This window comes from Amblyomma mixtum, chromosome 3 (genome assembly GCF_055824585.1).
Source record: "Amblyomma mixtum isolate Tamu chromosome 3, ASM5582458v1, whole genome shotgun sequence".
Taxonomy (NCBI): domain Eukaryota; kingdom Metazoa; phylum Arthropoda; class Arachnida; order Ixodida; family Ixodidae; genus Amblyomma; species Amblyomma mixtum.
This window is the reverse complement of record NC_143014.1, coordinates 357,588,049-357,615,747: the sequence shown is the minus strand read 5'-3', so window position 1 is coordinate 357,615,747 and position 27,699 is coordinate 357,588,049. Positions and strand designations below refer to the sequence as shown.

The following is a 27,699-nucleotide window of genomic DNA, read 5'->3' as shown; positions in this document are numbered from 1 at the left end:
TGGCTCGGCTGGTGGTGGCTCGGCTGGAGCCAGTCGGCAGGGCCCGTGCAATTTCCTTTTCATCCTTCTCAGTCGCAACAACATCTTTATTGTGCTTTGATGGCGTGATAGCGTTGAGTAAGCGGAAGGGGCTTTCCCTTGAGGAAAAGCTGGACGTACTAAACGCAGTCGACAGGCAGCCAGGGCGGCTTACGCGGAGCAGCGCGGCGAGCAGCCTACGAACATTTCAGTGCTTGACGCTGTGCACCACGTCGCTTCAGCGTGGACTGCAGTGAGCGCGTGAACTGCACAGTACTGCTGCGTGCGTGCGGTGTGGCCGCACCGCAAAGCGACGCTGACAGCAATGCGGCCTTTGCTATTGAGAAACGCGTTGTTCTTTCCAGCGAGCGAGAGAAACTGCAATCCACCATTCTCGATTTTTTAAAGTCCTAGGGTCAATTTGCGGAAATTAATTGTTTCAAGTCAAAGCTGCACTGTTTTCATTATTTTCGGTGCTTTCCTCACTGTTGCGTTTTCCCGGCTGTTACGTTTTTTTTTCCCGGTCCGGTGAAAAACGTATGAACGGGGTTCTGGTAGTGGAATGCACTAGGCTGAAACATTAAAAGGTTATCCTACGGCTACATCACAATCTCGCAACAATCAGAGTGAATGCAGCGGCAGCACAAAGTGCATGCTGCCACCGCATCCAGTCCAGTCACATTAGCGTGGGAGCACTAGTCCGATGGGTACAGATCCAGAGCCAAATCGTCCATTTGTCTCACTGTCTGTTCGCCTTGTGTGAAGACTCCATCCCGTAGCACTCACCCAATGGTGCCAACCAAGAGCAAGATCATTCGCTGTCTGTTCGCAGCTGGCCTAGCGCGAGTGCTCTGTCCCGTGGCACTGTCCGCTCTGCATTGCCTTGTACGCATTAAAAATCCATGCTTTTGAACTGATTCAAATGTCGCAAACATTGTGTACTTTTCCCCGAAAGTTTCAATTTCAGCGCTGCATTCGTGTGGTTACGCTTGCGTAGTGCACTCTTTTTTTTTACTCAACATGACGCTGTTTGCAAGGAGAAGCTACGATGCAAAACTGAAGTTGCAAGCCGCTCAACATGTGCTGAAGAACAGGAACTGCGCGGCAGAGGGAAAGTTCGAAGTGAGTGAAAATAATTATCCAGGACTATCTTCCTTATCTTGACAGAGCAATGGAGTGGACTTCAAACAAGATGCCCATTGAGAACTTTGCAGTAGCGTGCCATTTGCCCACTGCAGCCGAGCAAGGACATGGAAGTCAGGACTGGTGCTGGTAATGTTTGTGCCGTGCGCATTTCGAGTGTGCCCTCCACACCAGGGGATGACCAGAGTGAATCCCTGTGCGCTTAACACCTACTCCACTTCTGTTTTCATTACGCAGGCTGACAATGCACCCGGTCCGCACGATATGGGGTTTAACGTCCCAAAGCGACTGAGGCTATGAGAGACGCCGTAGTGGAGGGCTCCGGAAATTTCGACCACCTGGGGTTCTTTAACGTGCACTGACATCGCACAGTACACGGGCCTCGAATTTCTCCTCCAAAGAAATTCAGCCGCCGCGACCGGGATCGAACCCGCGTCTTTCGGGTCAGGATATGCAGAATGAATACACTCACAAAGGATGACACACAGTGCCCAAGAGTTTTGCTCTGAAGCAAGTATGGAGTTCTGGCACAGGCTTGCAGCCGCATGTAGCAGGATTTGCATTTTGGCACAATTGGAGCAGCAATCATATCCCGAAAAATGCAACAAAATCATCTGTGCCAGAAAATAAAATAACCTTGGGGTTGCATGATCCACGCTTATTTGCAATTCTGCTGGAGTGTCACTCGAGAACAAATGGGCGAACCAGACAGTTACCGACCTGCTCAAGAGGTGCCAACGACTTTTAAAAAACCTATTCCATCTTCAATCTGAATCCCTAATTACGGCCGCAATTCATCGAAGAGCCAGGTCCTCTCGACTTGCAAGAATGAGCAGATGTACGTAAAAATTGCATTTTAAAATTATTCTCTCTTGTATGCATCCCCCCCTCCCCTCGACTAATGACCAAGTTTTTAACCAGACCAGATAGCATACCACACAAGAAGTTTCTACAGTAAATCTACCCCGACTACTTTTTCATTTACGTCAGCATTCTCAAACATTACCAAACCTATTAAGTGGGAGCGTTGAGAGTGGCACAACTTAAGTGCACTACCTGCAATGACCTGTGCCCCAGGACCCTTGGGCAGGTCCCACATTTTTAGTAGTGTCATCATCATCAGCCAGACTACACCCACTTCCAAAAGTGGACTAGGCCCAAATTATGAAATTCGTTTCACTGAAATACAACAAAAACCTTCGATTTAGAATATCTGCTTGGTGCAGCTCATTTTCATGATGAAAGAGAAAAATTCGTCCAGGTTCAGGGATCAAACCCAGGACCATTGCCTGTCTGGGCCAGTAGCTCTACCAACTTAGCAAACCGGGAAAGCCATCAGATGGTAGTTGTTGATCAATATTATTCCAAAAGAAAAAAAATCCTGGTTGTCAAGCCATAGCCAAGCAGATCAGTGCTACCTTTGGAGCGGGAAGAGCCCTGTTCGGCTGCCGCAGTGGCGCCCTCTGGAACAGCTGGCCCACCGTGGACTTCTGGCTAGCGGCCGGCTTCTTGGCAGCCACCAGGTTCTCGGACTTCTGCACAGCAGCAGTGTCCCATTCAATAAAGTGTCAGCTGATCAAGAATACAGCCACAATATAGCGCGTCGCCAGGGCAGTTTTCTCTCCTTGCAATGCCCTTACTTCACGGCCACACACCCAGGACTATAGCGAATTGGAATACATTTAATGAATACATAGTGAACTAGAATATACCTTGTTCACTATCCCCAGGACCACATTACCAGGTTGGGGCTTCACTATGCCCTAAATGAGGAGAGTTCCCCGAATCAGGTTTTAAACACATTTTTAACTACCAATGCAGTGCCCAAAAAAGGTACCAAAATCTTTTTTTTTTAAGCAGTAATATTTTTTCCATGCAATTCTGATTCTGAACATATTGCCACGTATCATTGTAGTGTTTGTTCGTTCACTGTCAAGGCTGCAGGAAAGGGTTGTTATCACTTTTGTTCGTGACGCGAGAAGCGACCGGACTAATCTCGATTGTTGACAGCCATGAACAGCTGCATCTACTTGTTTCTAGATTACTCTAGATGATCTCGACCTGTTATCTCGAAGTTTCCTTGCCGGCTTTAAATTGAACGATGCCGCGAGCAGCGGGCATTCGTAGATCGACGATTGACGAGCACGCTTGTTGCTTACGCCGAGTGATTCAGTTCTTTTACGGGCGCAAGTCAGCCCTAATAAAGAGCTTCGTTTGCAAGTATTTCTGATGTCTTCCTGACTGCTGGACTGCCGTCACTAAAACGTGACATCTGGTGGAGGTGCTGGGTAGCCTTCCATGTACCGGACACCCCCAGCAAGTCGCGACGCCAGCCCTTCGAGTCATTCACCGGAGGACTTGACTCCAGTCTACCACGCAGCCTCTTGGAGCCTCCAGCCATGACTTACGCCGCAGCAGTGCGCCGTCCTGCACCTCGACGACGGCACCTAAGCCCCTATCGCCATTAGCCAGCTGCGCTGGAGCGCCGCCCTCTCGCCCCAACCTGCCCGTCCTACGAGCGTCGCACACGGCCTAGGAAATGCGACGAGTGGAGAACACCCGACCAGCGCCGCCAACTATGCTTCCACTGTGGAGAAGCCGGTGACATTCTCCGGTACTGTCCATACAGGAGAATGGGCATCCGAGGATTTTCTTACGACGCCCCACGACCCCGACCTGGCCTGCGACCAGCCGCAATCGAAGAGTTCTTGCGTCGAAGAATACTCATCGCCGAGCCGCCCATCTCGTTCTCCGTCGCCATCGTCACCGCGCTATGTATCTCCTAGCCGAGGCTACGCAGTGCGTGGACGCTCCCCCGGCCCCCCGAAGGTTAAACTGAATAAAGCAGCCTCTGGAGGTGAGGTTGCTTCTGAGCGCAAGAACTAAGACCGTCCATCGACGAAAACACAAGACTATGCCTCAACTACGGCGACGACACTTACGACGACGACTCCTACGACGACGACGACTCCTACGACGACGACGACCCCTACGACGACGACGACCCCTACGACGCCGACGACCCCTACGACGCCGACGACAACTACGACGCCGACGACAACTACGACGCCGACGACAACTACGACGCCGACGACAACTACGACGCCGACGACAACTACGACGCCGACGACAACTACGACGACGACGACGACGACGACGACACAGCCAGACTTGAAGCTTTTACCGCTGCCCTTAAACTTTATAACGAACGCTAAAGGACTCGAAGTTCGCATTCTCCGCGTTTATTTTCATTTTAAAGCATCGAGACGATGCTTCTTTGCGAGGGGGGTAATGCCACGTATCATTGTAGTGTTTGTTCGTTCACTGTCAAGGCTGCAGGAAAGGGTTGTTATCACTTTTGTTCGTGACGCGAGAAGCGACCGGACTAATCTCGATTGTTCACAGCCATGAACAGCTGCATCTACTTGTTTCTAGATTACTCTAGATGATCTCGACCTGTTATCTCGAAGTTTCCTTGCCGGCTTTAAATTGAACGATGCCGCGAGCAGCGGGCATTCGTAGATCGACGATTGACGAGCACGCTTGTTGCTTACGCCGAGTGATTCAGTTCTTTTGCGGGCGCAAGTCAGCCCTAATAAAGAGCTTCGTTTGCAAGTATTTCTGATGTCTTCCTGACCGCTGGACTGCCGTCACTAAAACGTGACAATATTTATTCGACCCTGGTTTAAAAAAAAAAATTAAAATGCACGCGCCGCGCAAAAAGCAAGAACAGCCTGTTTTCATGAGCAACGACGCTCGCGAAGACCGAGAGAGGCAATCCACGAGAAAACCACTCGCGCCGCCCGAGGCACAAGACTTTCGTTATTTTCAATTACGAATAAATGTTTCTACTACTGCATAACTGCATGCATTAGTGATCCAACACACTTAAAACTACTGTGGTACCACCTGAAGCTGCACACGTGACATGCTTGAGCAGTGAGGCCTTGTTGCACCTGTTGACTAGGACAGACTAAAGTTCCAGTGACCTTTAGGTGGAATTTTGAAAAGGAGAAAACAAAGCGCGACAACAGTGGCGGAGAAGTGAGCAGTTTCATTGGCTAAGCGGAAAAGAATTGACACAGCCTGTCCGAGAGCACCTAAGAAATTGACAACCGCCAAAACCAAGACGTAAAGGGGACGCTTCTAATCATCAACCCACGACAGCGAGCCGCGCTAACACGTATTGGCAACGCCGTTTTGACATGACGGGTCCCTGCAGCGTCCACCCGGTGTACTTGGTGCAATTGTCACGAGCATGACGTTGTGCAGCTGCACAGCTGAGCGCCATTTCACACAGCAACCTAACAGGTTCCTACAGTCATTACAAATGAAAGGACAGCTGCAGCCAAGCAAGGACCCAGAGCGCGTGCAGTCTCGACGAGGCCTACGCCGGTGCGGCCAAGAAACAGCTATTCGGCAACCGTCAACGGATGGAACCGAACGAACGACAACCAAGCAAGCAACACGCGTGCTTCAGCAAAATCATGTGCACGTGACACAATGCAGCATTTAAACTACAACGAGCCAGTCAGTTTGAGCGGCGGCCGTCAACTAATGACGGCCGGCGCTAGTGCTAGCCTTCCAAGCAAAACAAAACGAAAGTACCCGCGTTCCGTTAATAGCGACGAGTGAGGTAAAGGCAGGTAAAAGTGTCTGAACCGACAAAAGGAAAGTCGTCGCGAACATTGACGCGGCCAGGCAGGTGTTCTGTAACGTCACCGCCAGACGCCAAACATCACTTTCCTGGAGTCCCACATCCCATGTTGCATTTGCAATGTTCACACCACGAGAGAAGAAGCAGCGTCATTGATGCGGCGTCATTGATGCGGCCAGCGGTATTTATGACCAGCGCACGGCGTTGCGTTCGTAACGGGTGAAAATGACGGCGCAACGGCCGTTGAGGAACAAGGAACCTGCTAGCCGCAGGTTCCGAATGCGCCTTCCGAGATGCTGTGCAGGCCACTCACCCATCGTGGCGCGCGCCCAAAAGTCGCCATGTCCGGGTCTAAGTTTCAACGTTTCGGTCAAACGTCCAGCGCCCGCAGCCGTGATCCGCTCACGCTCTCGGACAGCTCGTGCACTCCACCCGCTCCACCTTCGAAAGTGCCGCTGGACATAGTGCGCTGGAGTATTTGCTGACAGCGCCTTCCCAGGTCACATGACATGTCACATGACTTTTGTTCTGATGATGATAATGAATAAATTTGTTACCCCATGGGAGGGCGGAACAGAACGTATGCATGATATGTGGATACGCATGATCCACACGTGTACTATCAGCGTCAAATGAAATGCGAACCGCGGAAAGCCTGGCCACAGGTCCCACTTACTCATCAGCCTGTCGACAGGAAACACAGGCGCGCTCATCCGGTTTGCGATGCTTTTGCTTGCGTTTTCTTTGACGTTCGTTGTCGCTTTTTGCCACTGGAACGCCACAATCATTCTTTCTACGTATGGAAGCTTGAGCAGCGCGGTTTCGCTGGCGGCAGCGGCTCTAGCCCGCGTGGTTCAGAGAAACGAGCGTTCTTGGCTCGCTTGCCAGCCGCGCTATAATTTTGCTTCCGTCATCGTCGTATTATCAGCGCCTTGCTGCAAAGCAAACAATAAAAAAACTGACCGGGTTAAGGTCGGGGTTCTGAATCGCTTCTTTCTGGTAGTGAGTGATTATCATGTCTACAGTGATTGCAGACGAGTGCACAAAGTCGCGAATGACATGCATTATGCTGTGTGCGCCGTTCTCGATTTCTTGCTTCCGTCTGCAAGCGCTATGAATCCCATGATGACTGAAGGAAACTAGCTCGCCCGCCCAGCAACTAATCGTGTTCTGTTAGTGAACATATTTTTATTGCCGCCGGGAAGACTAATAAACTGGGAACCGATCTTCAACGCGTCATTTGAAAGCGACAGTGCCAAGAGTTCGGATGGAAGATAGACAGCGAATCGTTTCCCTTTACCTCCACGGTGTGCAACAACGTGCCATTGCAAAGGAACTGGGTCGACCACTGTCGACAATTAACAGAATTTGCAAGGCATAACGGGATGAGGGAAGGCTCAGTAACTTGCCCCTTGGGCACAGACAGCGGGCGACAATCCCTGAAAACAGCGTATTAATAAGCAGTGTAATTAGTGGACTTCGCCAAAGAAAAATAGGATTTTTTCATAAATGTCATGCAGAAAAGTCCTCGCGGAAAGATGCGCCCCCCTCCCCCTTTAGTCCAACAGTTGGCCAACGGCGTTTTCCCGAACTAAATTTCTCGCTTGTGGGTGGGAAGGGGCGACTGCAGCTCTCCTCCTTAAATCAGCCCTTGGAGCTTTGTGCGACAGAGCGTGCATTGCAACTTTTCATTTTTGCCCCCTTACTCCTCGTCCTGCAACGTTACAATTCGCAGCGCTCTTGGCACGAGGGAACCCTTGAGCGCGACTCGCAGCGGCATGGACCAGCAGCAGACTTCCTCGAGCAACGCAGAAGAATCCGTCGAAGAATCGTAAGCGCTCGGGCTACTTTTAGCCAGTCTTTTTCTTTCATTCGTGTTGTGCGCGCCGCTGCCTTTTTAATTCTGTGATGCTCCCGTCACCTAAACAAGAAGCTCAGCACAACAAAAAAATATAAGCTCTAGGGTTTTGATTTCTCGCTTGTTTAATATAGTCAAAGATTAAAAAGCAGATCTCATTTGCCTTTACGATTAGCCAGCGGAGTAATACAGGACGCCGCGGACCGCGGCTCAGTGTTAGCAACTGCTATTTTTTGAAGTTGCGTCCCACTATGCATACCTTCCCCGAAGGCGTGGTTTAAATGTCCATCGAGAGTGATCCAGTTGGTGGGCCTTTCCTTCAAATGAGCATTTTCGCCCTTTACTGCTTCTGACACCGTACCGACTACATTCATGCACTGAAACCACGGTGAGTGAAACTTTTGGGATCGTAGCAGGAGCATTGACTGGAACTGGGTAGACCGATGCAACACCGCTGCTCGACAAATTTCGAACCGCATCCGGTTCGACGTCGGGTTCAACCACGTGGCGCGTTTTCCACGCCCTCATTGATCCGACGCAAAGCCGCACTGAAACACAAAAACATCTTCAACGAGCAATTCACACCATCAACGGAGACACAGCGAAACTGGCTGACGCGCTCCGAGATAAATATCTGTATACAGCCCAGGATTCGCGTGGTCCGGCGTACTCGTATGCAGGTTCTGAGAACGCAAATCTGAATCGAACGTTCTACCTTCACGACCTCAATGCAGTCCTGGCGAAATGAAACGAGGGACAGCCCCGGGCCGGGAGAAGGTGACGGTGAACCTTTTCGCTAACTTCCGCGAACCGTCCTACGAGCGGGTGCTCGAATATTCCATTACCATCTGGATGGCTCTCCTCACATTCATACCCAACCCTGGCAAAGCTCTCAACACCGACAACTTCCGGCCCATCTCTCTCACATCTTAAGGGGGGGAGTTGATGGAGACCATGGTGCGTGACAGACTGTCCAACGACTTAGAAACACACAGCGGTTTTGCAGATACCATGTACGAGTTCCGCCCATACCGGTCCGCACAAGATGTGCTGCTGCAACTTCATAGAGAGAATCTTGACCCTGTCGAGCACCCTAGCGACGACAAGGCGGTCCTCGCATTGGAATTGCAGAATGCTTTCGACAATGTGACGCATGATATCATATTCTCCCATCTGTCCCAAGAGGACAGTGGGAACAACACAATCCAATACATTAACCAATTCCTAACAGATCAGCAATCATATATCCGACGCGAAGACAGTGAACATGGCCCGTGCACACTTGGTACGCGAGGGACTCCACAGGGAGCGGTCCTCTCGCCTCTTTGATTCAATCTGGCTGTGATGAAGCTCTCTACCCTGCTGTGTGAGGTCCCCGGTGTGCGCTTGGCCTGAACGCGGACGACATCACCCTCTGGGAAACACACGGATAGTTTGGAGAAATCGAGGCCAACCTACAGCAAGCGGCGGCTGTTGTGGACGATTATGCACGCCCCTGCTGCTTTGAGTGCTCCCCGAGCAAATCGGAACTGATGCACACACGTCCCAATCTATTGTGCACAACCAATATTAACCTCTCCCTGCTTAGTCGCCCGATGCCTGAACACGAGAAATTCCGGGTATTGGTATTTTACATGCAATGGAACCGCGAGATCGACAGCGCGCTGAAGAAGCTCCGCAAGGTGGGGGATCAGGTGGGCCGTTACAGTCTGCCGGGTATCACACAAGCGGGGAGGGGGTAGGGGGTTGCGATGCAAAGGCGCCCTGCGGCTAGCCAGTGCATTCGTAACCAGCCGAATCCTGTATTCGGCACCGTACCTCCACCTGCGCAAATGCGATGAGAACGGTCTCGAAGTGATTCTCTGCAAAATCTATTAGAGCTCTTGACCTCCCCATTGCAACATACAGCCAAAGTCTCCTTGGCCTGGGGATGACGAACACCTTTGGGGAGCTGGGCGAGGCTGATCTCAACAATCAATACTTGCGGTTAAGCAAAATGCGTGCGGTTAGCCGCCTTCTGACTCGTCTCCACATCAGTTGCACAACTCAACAGGAGAAGCGGGTATCCCTGCCCGAAGCCTGGCGCTTCGCCCTGCCGGCTCGCCCCCATCTCCAATAACACGACAGAGGATGCCCATGATGGCCGCAACCTCGCGCGAGCAGAGGCCATTTCCGAGGAGGAGTATGGTGCTCTGTCAGGGCTATTTTACACGGACGCGGCCGGTGAACACCATGGGGGTTGGTACACGGCGGCCGTCGTCCACCAAAGGTACCCAGTTCAAGGGCTCGCCTTCCGTGCCCCAACATTACAATCGTGGAGGAAGTTCCTATGGGACTTGCAGCCGCGGATCCAGCGTTCCAAGTCATGATAACCGACTCAAGGGAGCTTGCCGCAATTTTGGACACGGATAAATTCCAGATCGCGCCTTTCAAATTTTACATAGATGGGAGTACCGGGGTTTCCCAACCCGCCGCACTATCCTCTGGGCCCCAGCATAGCTCCACCCCACCCCCACTCCACCCGAGGGACTGCGGGTCGCGCCGGCGCCGCGCGTAGAACGCATGTTTACGTGTTCGCTTCTGCCGTTGTTGTGCTCCATCAGCTAAAGGTTGAGGGTGTGGGCTGTGCGTCACTAGTCACATTTTCCTTCTTCAGACAGTACTGCGGTTATCTTGCGCGCAGTTACTCGTTAACCTGACATCCGAGGGTGGTCGACCAGGTAGTGTACGGACTGTAAACCGGCATTTCTAAGCAGATTTCTGCGCTGTCGTGTCGTTTGTTGTCGCCTTTTGCGTGCGATATCATCTATGATAATTTTAGGCATCAGAATGTCGATCTATTGATTTGACTCAGTGGAGTAGTAACTGGATAAGCGAGCTGCAGGCTGAGGGTTGTCCCGACGGAGCGCGTGTTTTCGATCACCAGTACGTGTTCGGCACCCTTGCGCTGAGCTTGCTCTTGTTCCCATTAAACACATTTCATGCACAGGATTGTAATCACGACCGCTACCGATTTCAGCTGCTTTTTCCGCACGCATGTCAGAGGTCTCTGGGGGGTAAAGGTTTATCTATAGTATCTTTCTGCTGTTGGTATCTACCTTAGTTTGGTTTGGTTTATTAACCCTTTAACCAGCAGATCAACAATATTGTTGACCCACTATAAACAGCCTGAAAACGCCTATCTCTAAAATTCAGAACCTGTCCGTCTAAATTTAGCTTTTTTTTTATGAAGTAGGTTGCGTGCTAGTTGTAAAAGTTGCTAATAGAGGGCACGTAGTGACCGTGTTCATCCCAAAAAAGCAGTCGTCATCTTTTTCCCGCGCTCGCCGCGTTGACCGAGTTCTGGCTTCAACAGGAGCGAATATTCCAAGGTAAGGAAGGCCAATATTTTATCTTCTTGTAGAAGCACCTCTCAACGTGGCATGCTAAAACGCGCGTAACGCATTTTGGAACACAAGTGGTCGTGCAGGACACTATGCAGAGTCTACAAAATTGTTGAGCTGCCTGAATACGGTACGAAATTACCGTCAGTGTTATGCACTCGGCGTTTTACTTGTATATACCTAATAGTTTTAACGTTGCACGATGGACGTAATGACACATAGAAAAAATAGCCGAGGACTACCTCTATGTTACCGCTTGCATGTGAGCTGCTTTTTTCTTTTTATGGGGTGTTGTTTATGATAGGAATCTGAGTACTCGTATTATTATAATGATAAAATTGACACCGTGGAACGTTAGCTTGTCACCACCTCATATTTTTCTTTTCTTTTGCTTACAAGTGACGTATTTCTCTTCTTGTAGCCATGGAAACAACACTGTTTTATGGTGCACGGAGGAAGGATAAAGGCGTCGCACTTGTGCCACTGCATCCGAGCGACTCGGAGCTGGACTCCAGCGATGACGACGCTTCTGAAGATGGGCCAGGAGAACCACAGCAGGAAAGTCTGAACGCGCAATGCAGTCCTTTTGATGACCTTGAGAATATCGCATGTTGTAGTAACGCACGTCAGAGACGCTCGTCCGTTAGCTGCTCTGGTCTGCCTACAAAGAAAGCCAAGAAAGGTACCCGTGTCCTCGTCCCTGTGTACGACGAACCAGACGACGCAGAGGTTTGCAAAGCAAAGCGAAGCCGGCAGAAGCCAAGGGCTTGGAAGAAAGAAGACATCACAAACATACAAATTCCCGAAAAAGGTCATACCTCACCGCAAAATGTGTGCACCCCGTACACATATTTCAAGTCATTATTCACGGATGAGCTGGTGGAGCACATAACCTACCAAACAAATCTGTATTCCACTCAACAGCAAGGAAAGAGCCTCAACGCATCGCCAGAAGAGATTCGGCGCTTCCTTGGCATTCTTGTGCTCATGGGAGTATATAAATTTCCATCCCTTGAAGACTACTGGTCGTTGTAGGGGCGATTTCCACCAGTTGCCGATGTAATGCCGCTGAAGCGGTTCCAGGCGCTCAGGCGGCATGTCCACTTCGTGGATAACCTCAGTTATGTTCCAGATGGCGACCGGTTCTTCAAAGTAAGACCACTCTTCAAAAGAATTAGGGAGCAGTTCTTGAAGATCCCAGCAGAAAACAAGCAAAGCATCGACGAAGTTATGGTTGCCTACAAGGGGGGACGTGCCGGAAGCCTGCGGCAATACGTTGCCAACAAGCCTGATAAGTGGGGCTACAAGTTGTTCTGTCGGTCAAGCTCAAACGGAATAATCCACGACATCATCATGTATCAAGGATCAAGCACATTCTACGACGTGCCAGCGGGCTCGGCTGATGAAGTACCCCTTCTGGGTGCAAAAATCGTCTTGACGCTCACCAAGACCATTGAGGAACCCCACACCAAAGTAGTATTTTTTGACAACTTTTTTACTAACTATGATTTAATCCACCTAATGAAGAAAAAGTTTGGCATTCACTGCGTCGGCACTGTTCGCGGAAACAGAACAGGCGGAGCAAACGATGTCCTAAAAAGTGACAGAGAACTGTCAAAGGAAGCGCGTGGATCTTTTGACTTCTGCTCATCAGACGGTATAATTGCAGTGAAATGGCACGACAACAAATGCGTGACCCTTCTAAGCAACGCCCATGGTGTGGAGCCGGTTGGCACTGTACTAAGATACAGCGGTGCACATAAGTCAAAAGTCCCCGTGAGCTGCCCAGCGGTAGTGAAAGAATACAACCAACACATGGGCGGCATTGACCTTTCTGATACGCTGGTTCACCTGTACAAGACCCCGAACAAATCTCACAGATGGCATCTTCCTCTTTTTGGATATGCAATTGATGTTTGCATCGCAAATTCCTGGCTTGTTTACAAGATGGACTGCGCAGCGTTAGCAGAGAAAGCGATGCCACTGAAGGCTTTCCGTGTTGCAGTGGGAAATGCACTCAAGTCAGCTCAGCAGGTGATGAGCCCTCGTCTTCTTGGAAGAACCCCTTTGCGCAGACTTCAGCCAGGAACTATGGTGCGAAAACATGCGTTGCCCACACATGACTCCAGGTATGACAACATAAGCCACTGGCCGGTGGCTGCTAGCGAGCACCACCCGAAGTCGCATTCAACCCATCAAGATAGGGGGCGCTGTGCTCTCTGCCATAAGGGGTGTCAGGATTCAAGTGCACCAAATGCAACGTCTTTTTGTGCCTGAAAAGCGGGAACAACTGTTTTCTCCAGTTCCACCTCAAGTAGGACTTATTGACGCAGGGCAGTTTCCCTGCTCTCTGTTCCCTATCTTGGCAGATCAACGAAATTGTTGACGTTCTGTATTTTTTCTAAATCCTTCCTCAAAAGCTTTCCCATCTTTTTTGCTGCATATTTAGGCTAATAAAATGAAATTCAAACCAAGAAAAAAATTATTGCATTGATCTTTCTTATCTTGCCAGTTAAAGGGTTAAGGTTTTACGTCCCAAAGCGACTCAGGCTATGAAGGGCTCCGGAAATTTCGACCACCTGGGGTTTTTTAACGTGCACTGACATCGCACAGTACACGGTCCTCTAGAATTTCGCCTCCATCGAAATTCGGCCGCTGCGACTGGGATCGAACCCGCGTCTTTTGGGCCAGAGCCGACAGCCGTAACCACTGAGCCACCGCAGCGGTGCGGTATCTACCTTACTCATAGAAAAATATGCGCAATTTCCTTACATTTTCCACACTTAGCCAAACGGCTACGCACGCTCTCACACGCGGCGAGAGCTCCTGAATAAAATAATGCGACTTCGGACCTCAAAATTAGTGAAAGCTGGATTAGCTGCTCATATCTATTCAAGCTTTTGATAAATTAAGCGAAAGTACGTTTTTATGCACCAGGTTGCATAAACCATGACAAGATTTGTTTTCTATTTGCGCTGCGACTCAGTTGAGCTCACAGCGGTAATTTGTTGATAAACTGGCGCGGCGACAAGAAAGCCCTGTTTGTGGAAGGGGGGTGCTTTATGGCCGGCCGGCAGGAAGGAATAAGAGTGCATGGGAATTGGAACTGCATGCTAGCCGCAAACCTAATGCTTGATATTGAACAAATAGTTTCTTTGCGGTGGAGCACGAAGACGGAATTCGATATAAGCACGAGCGCGTTCTAAGCGAAAACAGAGAAAAAAACTACGCTTCATATATTCGTACTACCGGACTACAGTGCTGCTTCAAACGTCGCGCTCAGTGGCCCGATAAATGCTGAAGGCGACTGGCAGCAGCTGTTTTTTTTTTTAGCGCGAAGAAATGCCCGGGACGTAGTCCGGGTGATTGTCACCTGAAAACGGTCCCCTGCGTTCACTTTACGGTCACACCTACATGTAATGTCGAGTCCAGACTTCTTATAATGAGAGCCCGACAGAACGCGAACAATGCAGACGTTGATCCTTGCACTGTTCGCCGCGCGGCTGAAGAGCAACCATGCGGATTAAGAGACTCAAACTATCATATTTCGATGCAGAAATGCAATACTAACCGCGCAGCCAATCCGTCGCCGAACTTTTCCCGCTCCACGGCCGCTGCGCATCGTTTTGGCCTATATCTGAATGCGATAAACTTGTGGAAACTTGTGCCGCTGCCTTTCTTCAGCATTGCGGTTCAACCAAGGTTCAACCACCCGCACCACAGATCGCTGGAATATTGCAAAATGTGTTCAAAAGCGCTCAAGCGCGGCATACCCAAGGCACACGGAACCGGCTTTTGCCTACACAACGAAAGTCACTGCTGACTCCAGCGCCGCCGCATCTCCGTGACGTCACGGCCTGACGCTTGTCTATACTTGCGTTGTGTAATCGCAGCACCTTGATGGAGCTGCCCTAGCGTAGGTGCTGAGTTGAGCGACTGCTAGTGAAGATAGCTCGTAAATTATATCGGTGCATCTGTAATGAAACTTGCAAGCTTCCCTTTATGTACTATCAGCGTCAAATGAAATACGAACCGCGGAAAGCCTGGCCACAGGTCCCACTTACTCATCAGCCTGTCGACAGGAAACACAGGCACGCTCATCCGGTTTGCGATGCTTTTGCTTGCGTTTTCTTTGACGTTCGTTGTCGCTTTTTGCCACTGGAGCGCCACAATCATTCTTTCTAGGTATGGAAGCTTGGGCAGCGCGTTTCCGCTGGCGGGCGCGGCTCTGGCCCGCGTGGGTGAAGCCAGCGCTTTGAATTTGCTTCCGTCATCGCCGTGTTATCAGCGTCCGTCTGCAATGCCAAGAAATAAACGTTGGCCGGTTCGCGGGAATTAAGACGGGAGGTTCACGGCGCTTGCTACAGCATGCAACGTTGCTACCTTCCGCAGTATTTGTGCTTGAAAAGTGAAACGCGCGCGGACTACCTAACGGAAACGGGACATCACTCCTTGACTTTTTACCACCTGCAATTATTTCACCCATTCTCAACTTATGCATCATGGCACACTTGTCGAATAAAAAAAAAGTTGGTGCTTTCTCCGTACGCCATAGAAAAAAGAAATTTTATTCAGGGTAACTATATGGATGCGCAAAACCTCGGCATCAGACATACAAGAGGCACTTAGGGAGGACCCGTCAAGGGGTCGGTGGCGTGCATCCGGTGAGGAGCAGCTGTCTGACAAAGTCAGTACTTCGTGAAATCGCCTCTAGCGGCGACCACCGCTGCCATTCGCCGAGGGATACTCTCATAAGCCGGGCCGCAAAGTCCGAAGTCCGTAAGCGCTCCCACTCCTCTTGCACAGCGGCCCACAAAGCATCCTGGGAGCCAGCCTGGAGTGGCCGCCGCGAAAGAGCCTTCTTCATAGCACCCCACACATTCTCTACTATGTTCATGTCAGCGCCTTGTGGAGGCCACTCCAGCAACATGATTCCCAGTTGTTCCAGCAGACAGGTAACTGACTTGACTGTGTGTATGGGGCTGCGGTCCTGTTGAAAATAGTACAGCCCGTCGGGAAATGGGCCGTTCAGGGCGTAGGGAACCACGACACTCTGGATCAGGTCGCGGTAAGCTGCGGCATCAAACTTTCCGTGCAGGCGAACCAATGGTCCAAGGCCGTCCTTGCACACCGCCCCCCATACACTGACGGAGCAGCGGCCGCTGCTTGCAACGCGATGAAACTTCTTTGGCTCGAACCTGAACAGAGGAAAAGAACCGAGGATTTAGTGCCTATGATATAATTTTACCATCAGCAGAGACGGCGAAAATGCCTAAACAAACACGTAGCACAAATAGTATACGCATAAGGACCAAGTATCGATAGGACCCAGAATATAACAAAAACTTCTTTCTGCTTCGCATTTTTAAAGACGACGGCTATCGCATTGAAGCAATTCTACCTCAAATCTCGCAGAGTCTACATGCTCACATGGCAGAAAATACACACCTGGTGTTTACAGCTCTCCAAATTCGCTGACGCTGGCACCAACGGGTTGAAAAAGTTGACTCGTCAGAGAACGCAGCGCCAGTCCTCCACCGTCCATGAAGAGTGGTCTTCCGCAAATGCAAGCCTTGCATTTCTGTTTGCCTCTGAGACCGCCGGTTTCTGCGACGCTACTCGGCTTCGAAGAGTAGCCTCGTGCAGGCGACGTCTAATAGTCGACGTGCTGGCACCCAACTGAAAGGTATCCTTTATCTCACGAGCAGTAATATTGGGCGTGTCGGCTGCAGAGGCGACAATGTGCTCGTCTTCTTTCTTGCTTGTCGCCCGCTGTCTGTGCCCAAGGGGCAAGTTACTGAGCCTTCCCTCATCCCGTTATGCCTTGCAAATTCTGTTAATTGTCGACAGTGGTCGACCCAGTTCCTTTGCAATGACACGTTGTTGCACACCGTGGAGGTAAAGGGAAACGATTCGCTGTCTATCTTCCATCCGAACTCTTGGCACTGTCGCTTTCAAATGACGCGTTGAAGATCGGTTCCCAGTTTATTAGTCTTCCCGGCGGCAATAAAAATATGTTCACTAACAGAACACGATTAGTTGCTGGGCGGGCGAGCTAGTTTCCTTCAGTCATCATGGGATTCATAGCGCTTGCAGACGGAAGCAAGAAATCGAGAACGGCGCACACAGCATAATGCATGTCATTCGCGACTTTGTGCACTCGTCTGCAATCACTGTAGACATGATAATCACTCACTACCAGAAAGAAGCGATTCAGAACCCCGACCTTAACCCGGTCAGTTTTTTTATTGTTTGCTTTGCAGCAAGGCGCTGATAATACGACGATGACGGAAGCAAAATTATAGCGCGGCTGGCAAGCGAGCCAAGAACGCTCGTTTCTCTGAACCACGCGGGCTAGAGCCGCTGCCGCCAGCGAAACCGCGCTGCTCAAGCTTCCATACGTAGAAAGAATGATTGTGGCGTTCCAGTGGCAAAAAGCGACAACGAACGTCAAAGAAAACGCAAGCAAAAGCATCGCAAACCGGATGAGCGCGCCTGTGTTTCCTGTCGACAGGCTGATGATTAAGTGGGACCTGTGGCCAGGCTTTCCGCGGTTCGCATTTCATTTGACGCTGATAGTACACGTGTGGATCATGCGTATCCACATATCATGCATACGTTCTGTTCCGCCCTCCCATGGGGTAACAAATTTATTCATTATCATCATCAGAACAAAAGTCATGTGACATGTCATGTGACCTGGGAAGGCGCTGTCAGCAAATACTCCAGCGCACTATGTCCAGCGGCACTTTCGAAGGTGGAGCGGGTGGAGTGCACGAGCTGTCCGAGAGCGTGAGCGGATCACGGCTGCGGGCGCTGGACGTTTGACCGAAACGTTGAAACTTAGACCCGGACATGGCGACTTTTGGGCGCGCGCCACGATGGGTGAGTGGCCTGCACAGCATCTCGGAAGGCGCATTCGGAACCTGCGGCTAGCAGGTTCCTTGTTCCTCAACGGCCGTTGCGCCGTCATTTTCATCCGTTACGAACGCGACGCCGTGCGCTGGTCATAAATACCGCTGGCCGCATCAATGACGCTGCTTCTTCTCTCGTGGTGTGAACATTGCAAATGCAACATGGGATGTGGGACTCCAGGAAAGTGATGTTTGGCGTCTGGCGGTGACGTTACAGAACACCTGCCTGGCCGCGTCAATGTTCGCGACGACTTTCCTTTTGTCGGTTCAGACACTTTTACCTGCCTTTACCTCACTCGTCGCTATTAACGGAACGCGGGTACTTTCGTTTTGTTTTGCTTGGAAGGCTAGCACTAGCGCCGGCCGTCATTAGTTGACGGCCGCCGCTCAAACTGACTGGCTCGTTGTAGTTTAAATGCTGCATTGTGTCACGTGCACATGATTTTGCTGAAGCACGCGTGTTGCTTGCTTGGTTGTCGTTCGTTCGGTTCCATCCGTTGACGGTTGCCGAATAGCTGTTTCTTGGCCGCACCGGCGTAGGCCTCGTCGAGACTGAACGCGCTCTGGGTCCTTGCTTGGCTGCAGCTGTCCTTTCATTTGTAATGACTGTAGGAACCTGTTAGGTTGCTGTGTGAAATGGCGCTCAGCTGTGCAGCTGCACAACGTCATGCTCGTGACAATTGCACCAAGTACACCGGGTGGACGCTGCAGGGACCCGTCATGTCAAAACGGCGTTGCCAATACGTGTTAGCGCGGCTCGCTGTCGTGGGTTGATGATTAGAAGCGTCCCCTTTACGTCTTGGTTTTGGCGGTTGTCAATTTCTTAGGTGCTCTCGGATAGGCTGTGTCAATTCTTTTCCGCTTAGCCAATGAAACTGCTCACTTCTCCGCCACTGTTGTCGCGCTTTGTTTTCTCCTTTTCAAAATTCCACCTAAAGGTCACTGGAACTTTAGTCTGTCCTAGTCAACAGGTGCAACAAGGCCTCACTGCTCAAGCATGTCACGTGTGCAGCTTCAGGTGGTACCACAGTAGTTTTAAGTGTGTTGGATCACTAATGCATGCAGTTATGCAGTAGTAGAAACATTTATTCGTAATTGAAAATAACGAAAGTCTTGTGCCTCGGGCGGCGCGAGTGGTTTTCTCGTGGATTGCCTCTCTCGGTCTTCGCGAGCGTCGTTGCTCATGAAAACAGGCTGTTCTTGCTTTTTGCGCGGCGCGTGCATTTTAATTTTTTTTTTAAACCAGGGTCGAATAAATATGTTCAGAATCAGAATTGCATGGAAAAAATATTACTGCTTAAAAAAAAAGATTTTGGTACCTTTTTTGGGCACTGCATTGGTAGTTAAAAATGTGTTTAAAACCTGATTCGGGGAACTCTCCTCATTTAGGGCATAGTGAAGCCCCAACCTGGTAATGTGGTCCTGGGGATAGTGAACAAGGTATATTCTAGTTCACTATGTATTCATTAAATGTATTCCAATTCGCTATAGTCCTGGGTGTGTGGCCGTGAAGTAAGGGCATTGCAAGGAGAGAAAACTGCCCTGGCGACGCGCTATATTGTGGCTGTATTCTTGATCAGCTGACACTTTATTGAATGGGACACTGCTGCTGTGCAGAAGTCCGAGAACCTGGTGGCTGCCAAGAAGCCGGCCGCTAGCCAGAAGTCCACGGTGGGCCAGCTGTTCCAGAGGGCGCCACTGCGGCAGCCGAAGAGGGCTCTTCCCGCTCCAAAGGTAGCACTGATCTGCTTGGCTATGGCTTGACAACCAGGATTTTTTTTCTTTTGAAATAATATTGATCAACAACTACCATCTGATGGCTTTCCCGGTTTGCTAAGTTGGTAGAGCTACTGGCCCAGACAGGCAATGGTCCTGGGTTTGATCCCTGAACCTGGACGAATTTTTCTCTTTCATCATGAAAATGAGCTGCACCAAGCAGATCTTCTAAATCGAAGGTTTTTGTTGTATTTCAGTGAAACGAATTTCATAATTTGGGCCTAGTCCACTTTTGGAAGTGGGTGTAGTCTGGCTGATGATGATGACACTACTAAAAATGTGGGACCTGCCCAAGGGTCCTGGGGCACAGGTCATTGCAGGTAGTGCACTTAAGTTGTGCCACTCTCAACGCTCCCACTTAATAGGTTTGGTAATGTTTGAGAATGCTGACGTAAATGAAAAAGTAGTCGGGGTAGATTTACTGTAGAAACTTCTTGTGTGGTATGCTATCTGGTCTGGTTAAAAACTTGGTCATTAGTCGAGGGGAGGGGGGGATGCATACAAGAGAGAATAATTTTAAAATGCAATTTTTACGTACATCTGCTCATTCTTGCAAGTCGAGATGACCTGGCTCTTCGATGAATTGCGGCCGTAATTAGGGATTCAGATTGAAGATGGAATAGGTTTTTTAAAAGTCGTTGGCACCTCTTGAGCAGGTCGGTAACTGTCTGGTTCGCCCATTTGTTCTCGAGTGACACTCCAGCAGAATTGCAAATAAGCGTGGATCATGCAACCCCAAGGTTATTTTATTTTCCGGCACAGATAATTTTGTTGCATTTTTCGGGATATGATTGCTGCTCCAATTGTGCCAAACTGTGCCAAAATGCAAATCCTGCTACATGCGGCTGCAAGCCTGTGCCAGAACTCCATACTTGCTTCAGAGCAAAACTCTTGGGCACTGTGTGTCATCCTTTGTGAGTGTATTCATTCTGCATATCCTGGCCCGAAAGACGCGGGTTCGATCCCGGTCGCGGCGGCTGAATTTCTTTGGAGGAGAAATTCGAGGCCCGTGTACTGTGCGATGTCAGTGCACGTTAAAGAACCCCAGGCGGTCGAAATTTCCGGAGCCCTCCACTACGGCGTCTCTCATAGCCTCAGTCGCTTTGGGACGTTAAACCCCATATCGTGCGGACCGGGTGCATTGTCAGCCTGCGTAATGAAAACAGAAGTGGAGTAGGTGTTAAGCGCACAGGGATTCACTCTGGTCATCCCCTGGTGTGGAGGGCACACTCGAAATGCGCACGGCACAAACATTACCAGCACCAGTCCTGACTTCCATGTCCTTGCTCGGCTGCAGTGGGCAAATGGCACGCTACTGCAAAGTTCTCAATGGGCATCTTGTTTGAAGTCCACTCCATTGCTCTGTCAAGATAAGGAAGATAGTCCTGGATAATTATTTTCACTCACTTCGAACTTTCCCTCTGCCGCGCAGTTCCTGTTCTTCAGCACATGTTGAGCGGCTTGCAACTTCAGTTTTGCATCGTAGCTTCTCCTTGCAAACAGCGTCATGTTGAGTAAAAAAAAAGAGTGCACTACGCAAGCGTAACCACACGAATGCAGCGCTGAAGTTGAAACTTTCGGGGAAAAGTACACAATGTTTGCGACATTTGAATCAGTTCAAAAGCATGGATTTTTAATGCGTACAAGGCAATGCAGAGCGGACAGTGCCACGGGACAGAGCACTCGCGCTAGGCCAGCTGCGAACAGACAGCGAATGATCTTGCTCTTGGTTGGCACCATTGGGTGAGTGCTACGGGATGGAGTCTTCACACAAGGCGAACAGACAGTGAGACAAATGGGCGATTTGGCTCTGGATCTGTACCCATCGGACTAGTGCTCCCACGCTAATGTGACTGGACGTGCTGCCGCTGCATTCACTCTGATTGTTGCGAGATTGTGATGTAGCCGTAGGATAACCTTTTAATGTTTCAGCCTAGTGCATTCCACTACCAGAACCCCGTTCATACGTTTTTCACCGGACCGGGAAAAAAAAAAACGTAACAGCCGGGAAAACGCAACAGTGAGGAAAGCACCGAAAATAATGAAAACAGTGCAGCTTTGACTTGAAACAATTAATTTCCGCAAATTGACCCTAGGACTTTAAAAAATCGAGAATGGTGGATTGCAGTTTCTTTCGCTCGCTGGAAAGAACAACGCGTTTCTCAATAGCAAAGGCCGCATTGCTGTCAGCGTCGCTTTGCGGTGCGGCCACACCGCACGCACGCAGCAGTACTGTGCAGTTCACGCGCTCACTGCAGTCCACGCTGAAGCGACGTGGTGCACAGCGTCAAGCACTGAAATGTTCGTAGGCCGCTCGCCGCGCTGCTCCGCGTAAGCCGCCCTGGCTGCCTGTCGACTGCGTTTAGTACGTCCAGCTTTTCCTCAAGGGAAAGCCCCTTCCGCTTACTCAACGCTATCACGCCATCAAAGCACAATAAAGATGTTGTTGCGACTGAGAAGGATGAAAAGGAAATTGCACGGGCCCTGCCGACTGGCTCCAGCCGAGCCACCACCAGCCGAGCCACCACCGCTGTCGCTTGCAGATAGAGGAGAGTTAAAAGATAAAAAGAAAGAGTGAAAGAAAAGACGCGCTGATAAGCGACTGCAGCCTCGCCCCTCCTCCTGACCACCTCCCACGATAAAGATTGCTCGGCGTGCGAGGCAGATAGCCATCTAGTGGCGGCCTCTCCAACTCGCGTGCGGCTTCTTGCAGCCAGTTCCGTAGCCAAGCCTGGCTACGGAACTGGCTCAAAAATCAAAATACGGATCAAAAATCAAAATGCCGGTTGGCGCGCATTGCCCGGTTGCGACGTATCATGCGGGATCGTTTCCTCGGCTACGACGTAACAGCGGGGTTCCCAATACAGTGGATCCTATGGAAGCTATGCCGGGACCCGAAGAAAACGACGTAACAGCCGGGAAAACGCAGCAGTGAGGAACGTAACAGTGGGGTTCTACTGCATTAGTCTCATCTGCTACGGGTACGGTCATGGCTCGCACGTTCGTATCATCCGCAGCGGCCCCAGAAGAGTTTGAAATTTCACGAACTCAAATCATCGTGGAATTCGTATCAGCCGTCAGCATCGCTGAGATTTTCCTGTACTTTCCCACTACCTTCGTGTTGTGCAACACCTTATGGACATCAGGCATCATCGCTGGCAACGCTGTGGCCCCTTTGTTGCACTTTGCCTTTCGTTTGCAGCAGTGTTTCAACTACCGCCATGACAATCTCTCTTGGGGGGGGAGGGGGGGGGGGGGAAGCCAGCAGAGATAGGCTTGCACCCCTGGTATTTGCAGCTTTCCTGCATTATGTGCGGACACGACATCAGGAGAGTGGGCTCTAGGCATAGAGCGGCTATGGCTTGGGAAGATCGGTGCGGCAGAGTTGCCTTGCGGGAACGAATGGCACATCGTTTACCCAACTCGTTCGCACAAGTGGTCGCTTTCCCCAATGAACAGGTGCCTGCGTTGGAATCTAGAAGTATCAAACTGTTTTCTGTTCCGGTGTGCCATTTGTCAGCTGGGCTTGCACGCAAGGGCACGGTTTATCGCTTTCTACCTCCATTTTGCCTCTGACTGCTGGCTTTGCAGTTGTGTCGTTGCACATTTATTTTTTTGAGCTGCACACTCACTGTCCTGCCATCCTCCTCCTGCAGGGAACTGCATAACGTAAGGAGGGGGTATCAATCATATTTGGAATCAGTCTTTTTTTTTTGCCAGTGAGGGGTGAAAGTTTGGGGGGGGTCGACATATAGGCGGAAAGTATATATTGTACATTAGGATCTTAGTCGTGAAGTTTTTTCAGGACATTCACATAATTTAGGCGTAATTTGCACATCCTCCTTTTGGAGCCTTAATTTCAAGAGAAAAATGCGCAAATTGCTTGGATACAGTGCAAAGTGCAAACATCGTGACTGGCAGCATCCTGCGCTTAGTTTTACTTGCCACATTTTCGTTCAGCCAGTCACCGAGACCTCCAGTAGTAAGAATAACATGCGGCGCAGATGCACGGCTGCCATGCCTAATCCTGCTGACTACATCCATGCCCCAAGAGTAGTTCACTATCCGTAAAAGTTGTAACTAGGGCATTGAGTAATAGAGTGCCTGTCTGCCTCATCCATGATTTCCAATGCCTATCTTGTAGTCTTACACCGTGGCATGTTTTGATCGACCCTCGCAGGGGGTGCAAGAATTGATATGCGGCGAAGTGATAATTTTGTGGGTGCTCTGCTTGCGTAGCCTCCGCAGTGTTGCACTGCTAGTGTGAACTGAAGTAAAGGAGGCTGTGTGTGGGCTGTGCTATTGCAGCAGTGCCTGAGAAACGTATTGTCAAGCTTCAGTTTCATGCATTGAATATCCAAGGAGAGGCAAGTGGGGAAGGCTTGCGAAGATCGACATGGGAATGTGTGAATATGTGGTTAACAAAAAGGTTCAAACCGCTTTAGTCTCTGGTCCTTGTGGGGCCTTACAGAAGTGGCGACTTTCTTTTGGTGGCTGTGCTGCTTGGTGCCGTTGTAGGCTCACTGCACCATTTCTTTTCTGGTCCTGCTGCTTGGCACTGTTGAAATGTGCATTCTTTGCCTCCCCCCGTGTTCAGCCAGTCTAGTGTGCAGTGTTCCAGCAGCAGTGTTCCACCCTGCACTGTGTGTGTGCAGGCGGCTCCTTCCAAGGCTGAGGATGTGGCCGCCCTCTCCCAGAGCCTGCAGAAGGCCAGCCTCAGTGGGGAGACAGCACAGGCACAGTCCTACTCGGCCTCCCTTCTGCCCCCCGGGGTGCCTGACATCGATGCCGGGGACAGCCACGAGCCCCAGCTGTGCTCGGAGTACGCACAGGACATCTTCGACTACATGGCCTCCCTCGAGGTGCGTAATTTCTTCCTGGGGGATGGCAGTACGCTCTGCTGTGCAGTCTTCTCAGCCAGATTGTTTGCACAAGGTCTGCAGTGAGTTAGGTCTGCCTACATAGGCAGAGTTCTTTATAGATGGCCGTGAAGTTGCTTACTTACAGCCAAACCTTGCCACAACAAAACTGGTGGGATTCACAAAAAATTTCATTGTGACGAAATCTGCCCCAAAACACTGTTGGATTTGACTACACGCTTCACAACCATTTATTAGTTGTAGCTCTACTTAATGCAAACTAGTTTCAGGACATTGAAGTTACTTCTGACTTGGCAATTTCATAGCAACAGCCTTAAGTCAGATGCCAAAGCCTACTTTGACTATGGCCAATGCTGTAGTGTCTCCAAATTTTGGCCCACATTTGGCCTACTTCCGAAATTTGACTTTCCTCAATTTGGGCCACAGTTTATCACATCCAGCATAATTTGACTATGGCCTTAGTCATTCCGTTTGTTTGACCTTTGAGAGGTCTTGACATTTGTATGGAATGCAAACCATTTTTTTTAATAGTTGCGAGATAGACTAAGTCACCATTCAGTCAAGCCCCGCTACAACATTCGAATGCCACGACAGCGAAATTTCCACCAAAGCGAAGTACAGTGCAATCCACTTATAACGATATTGAGAAAACGGGAAAATCCGATCATTATATCTGGACCGCCAAAAAAAATAAAGAAAAAAAGCAAACGAGAGCACGCATGCATTTTCCTGTGCATGCAGACTTACCTACTTGCCAGCGATGATTCAGTCGGATAGAACAAAGCTAGTCACTAAAGAACACTGAACACTTTATTGCTGTACATATAAAGAGAATAAATAGGTTAATCAGTGACGCAGAGTGTCGCGAAGCTCCTGCCAATGGAGCGATTACAGAACTTTGGTCTATGGTGTGCGGTGATGACGGCGACGCGGAAGAACTTGAAGAATTCTTGCACGCCAACGATGCAGTCACCACAAACGAAGAATTGACTGACGAGGCGATCGTTGCAGCAGCCACCGGCGCGATGACAGCAGTGATGAAGATGAACCGGAGCCTGTACAAGTTGTCTCTCATCAGGAGGCCTCAAGAATGATCGAGTCCCTGCGGGACTTCATTTTTGCAAAAAACCTTTCACTCAAACATGTCCAACATTTGGATGCCCTCCAGAACGGTGTCAGCAAGATTGCCGCGAAGCAGTCGAAAACTCACCGATTACGGGTTTGTTTCAGCAAAGAAGTGAGAAGTGCAAGCTATTCAGTGCTTTCAAGTTTTCATGTTTTCTTTGTTTATTTCTCGGGCACTAAGGGATTTTTCAAGCTGAGAGGCAGCCGCAGCAACCTTCTCATATTTTTTACAATACCCCTTTCGGTGCCACCAAAACGATGCCTCGGCGGAGCTCGCATGTCACTTGCCGTCCGTGACCCCTCTTTGCAGTTGTTATGCTTTCTTTCGTGAAACGCGTTTATAACAATTATCGGTTATAACAATGGAATTTTCGTGGGACTAGAACATTGTTATAAGTGGACTCGACGTATTAACAATTTAGTACAGATTGACTCCGAAACAGAATACGTAATTTACGGTGACGACACTACTTTATTTCTGTCTGGCACCAACGCGAATGATATAGTAGAAAAGGCTAACAGCATTTTGGGTAAACTTAACTCATGGTCTGAAAAAAATTCCCTTCTAATAAACACACGTAAAACAAAGGCGATATTTTTTAGAGCTAAAAATGTCAAATGGGCTGTACATACAGATTTAGTATTGGGTAGTAATATGATAGAAATAACTAATGTTGTAAAAACACTTGGCGTTCACTTCAATGAATTTATGTTATGGGACTACCACATTGAGCAAATGGAGAGTAAGCTAGCTCGCGTTGTCAGCATACTCAGAAGGTTAAAGTGCATGATACCTACTAGGACAAAACTTGTTATTTACCATGCCCTCTTTGACTCTCATGTTAAATATTGCCACTTGGTCTGGGGTACAACGACGCAAACTAATATTCAGAAGATTTTAACATTACAAAAAAATGCAGTCAGAGCAATTGCGGGTGCTAAATACTTAGCACATACGAGTGCTCTATTTGCAAAATACCGCATTATGGATGCAAGGGTTATTCATCAATACCGTGTAATTCAGCAGTACAAATCTCAGGTACATAGTGACACCACATTTTTTGCTTACCTTGTGAATCTACGGGAAAATACTGCTGTTCACAACACAAGACACTACGAATATTGGTATGTATATAAACAAAGTATCCACGTGCTGTGAACAAACTATCATTTGCGTGTGTGTAACAGTACCGAGACTATTCTGGTGATCTGTTATGAAGATATTGTACATATTTGTTATTTCATGCATTCTCTTATTATTGTTTTATTGATGTCTGTCATCGCCGTGCCAAGCCGCTATGGGAGATGGGAGCTTTGTCAAGCCACGTGCGCGGCTTTTTTTCCTTTCTCCTCAGCCATTGTACATGACTGAAATAAATGCACTGAACTGAACTAAAGAAGTCTTAAATCCGCGCTTGCTTGAGCGGCAGCTGAAGCTTGATTATTTCAGTATGCATAGTCTCTAGTTTTTGAGCATACATGTGCGGCAGTCCTGTACCATGCATAAAGCCTGTCAGCGACTGGGTGGACTGTAATACCCGTGTTACACGGGCGTTTTCAACGGCAGTTCAGTTAACCCTCAGTTGAGTATTTCAACTGTCGTTGAACTCAACTGGATTCGCTTGCTGTTACACGAGCACTTTGCGTTGAGTTCAGTTAGCCCACTAACCACATGGCGTTTCATCTAGAGCGAAGTGAAAATAAAGAAAAACAGCGTATAGATTTTTTTTGTGTGTGTATTGGTTTGTTGGGGGTTTAACGTCCCAAAGCGACTCGGGCTATGAAAGACGCCGTAGTGAAGGGCTCCGGAAATTTCGACCACCTGGGGATCTTTAACGTGCACTGACATCGCACAGCACACGGGCCTCTAGAATTTCGCCTTCATCAAAATTCGGCCGCGGCGGCCGGGATCGAACCCGCGTCTTTCGGGTCAGCAGCCGAGCGC

At 49.6% G+C, this 27,699-nt stretch overlaps 2 protein-coding genes across 4 annotated transcripts in view; one reads left to right on the top strand and one right to left on the bottom strand.

The window, feature by feature from the left end:
- Positions 1–6,413, bottom strand: part of LOC149356447 (G2/mitotic-specific cyclin-B-like) — a 66,776-nt gene extending 60,363 nt beyond the window's left edge. For both annotated transcript variants that reach the window (XM_089584186.1, XM_089584187.1), the window contains exons 1-2: positions 6,132–6,413; positions 2,580–2,696 (exon numbers count right to left, since the gene is read on the bottom strand). In XM_089584186.1, coding sequence (XP_089440312.1) covers positions 2,580–2,696; positions 6,132–6,161 — 147 coding nt within the window. In that variant the 5' untranslated portion in view covers positions 6,162–6,413. The remainder of the gene's footprint in view (positions 1–2,579; positions 2,697–6,131) is intronic.
- The window catches only part of LOC149356446 (G2/mitotic-specific cyclin-B-like), a 283,637-nt gene that overhangs the window by 240,788 nt on the left and 15,150 nt on the right, over positions 1–27,699 (top strand). The window contains exons 1-3 of one of the 2 annotated variants that reach the window (XM_089584185.1): positions 17,657–17,944; positions 19,591–19,707; positions 24,405–24,611. In XM_089584185.1, coding sequence (XP_089440311.1) covers positions 17,915–17,944; positions 19,591–19,707; positions 24,405–24,611 — 354 coding nt within the window. In that variant the 5' untranslated portion in view covers positions 17,657–17,914. Of the gene's footprint in view, positions 1–17,656; positions 17,945–19,590; positions 19,708–24,404; positions 24,612–27,699 lie in introns of those variants that run through there. The other variant, XM_089584184.1, reaches the window with a different exon arrangement.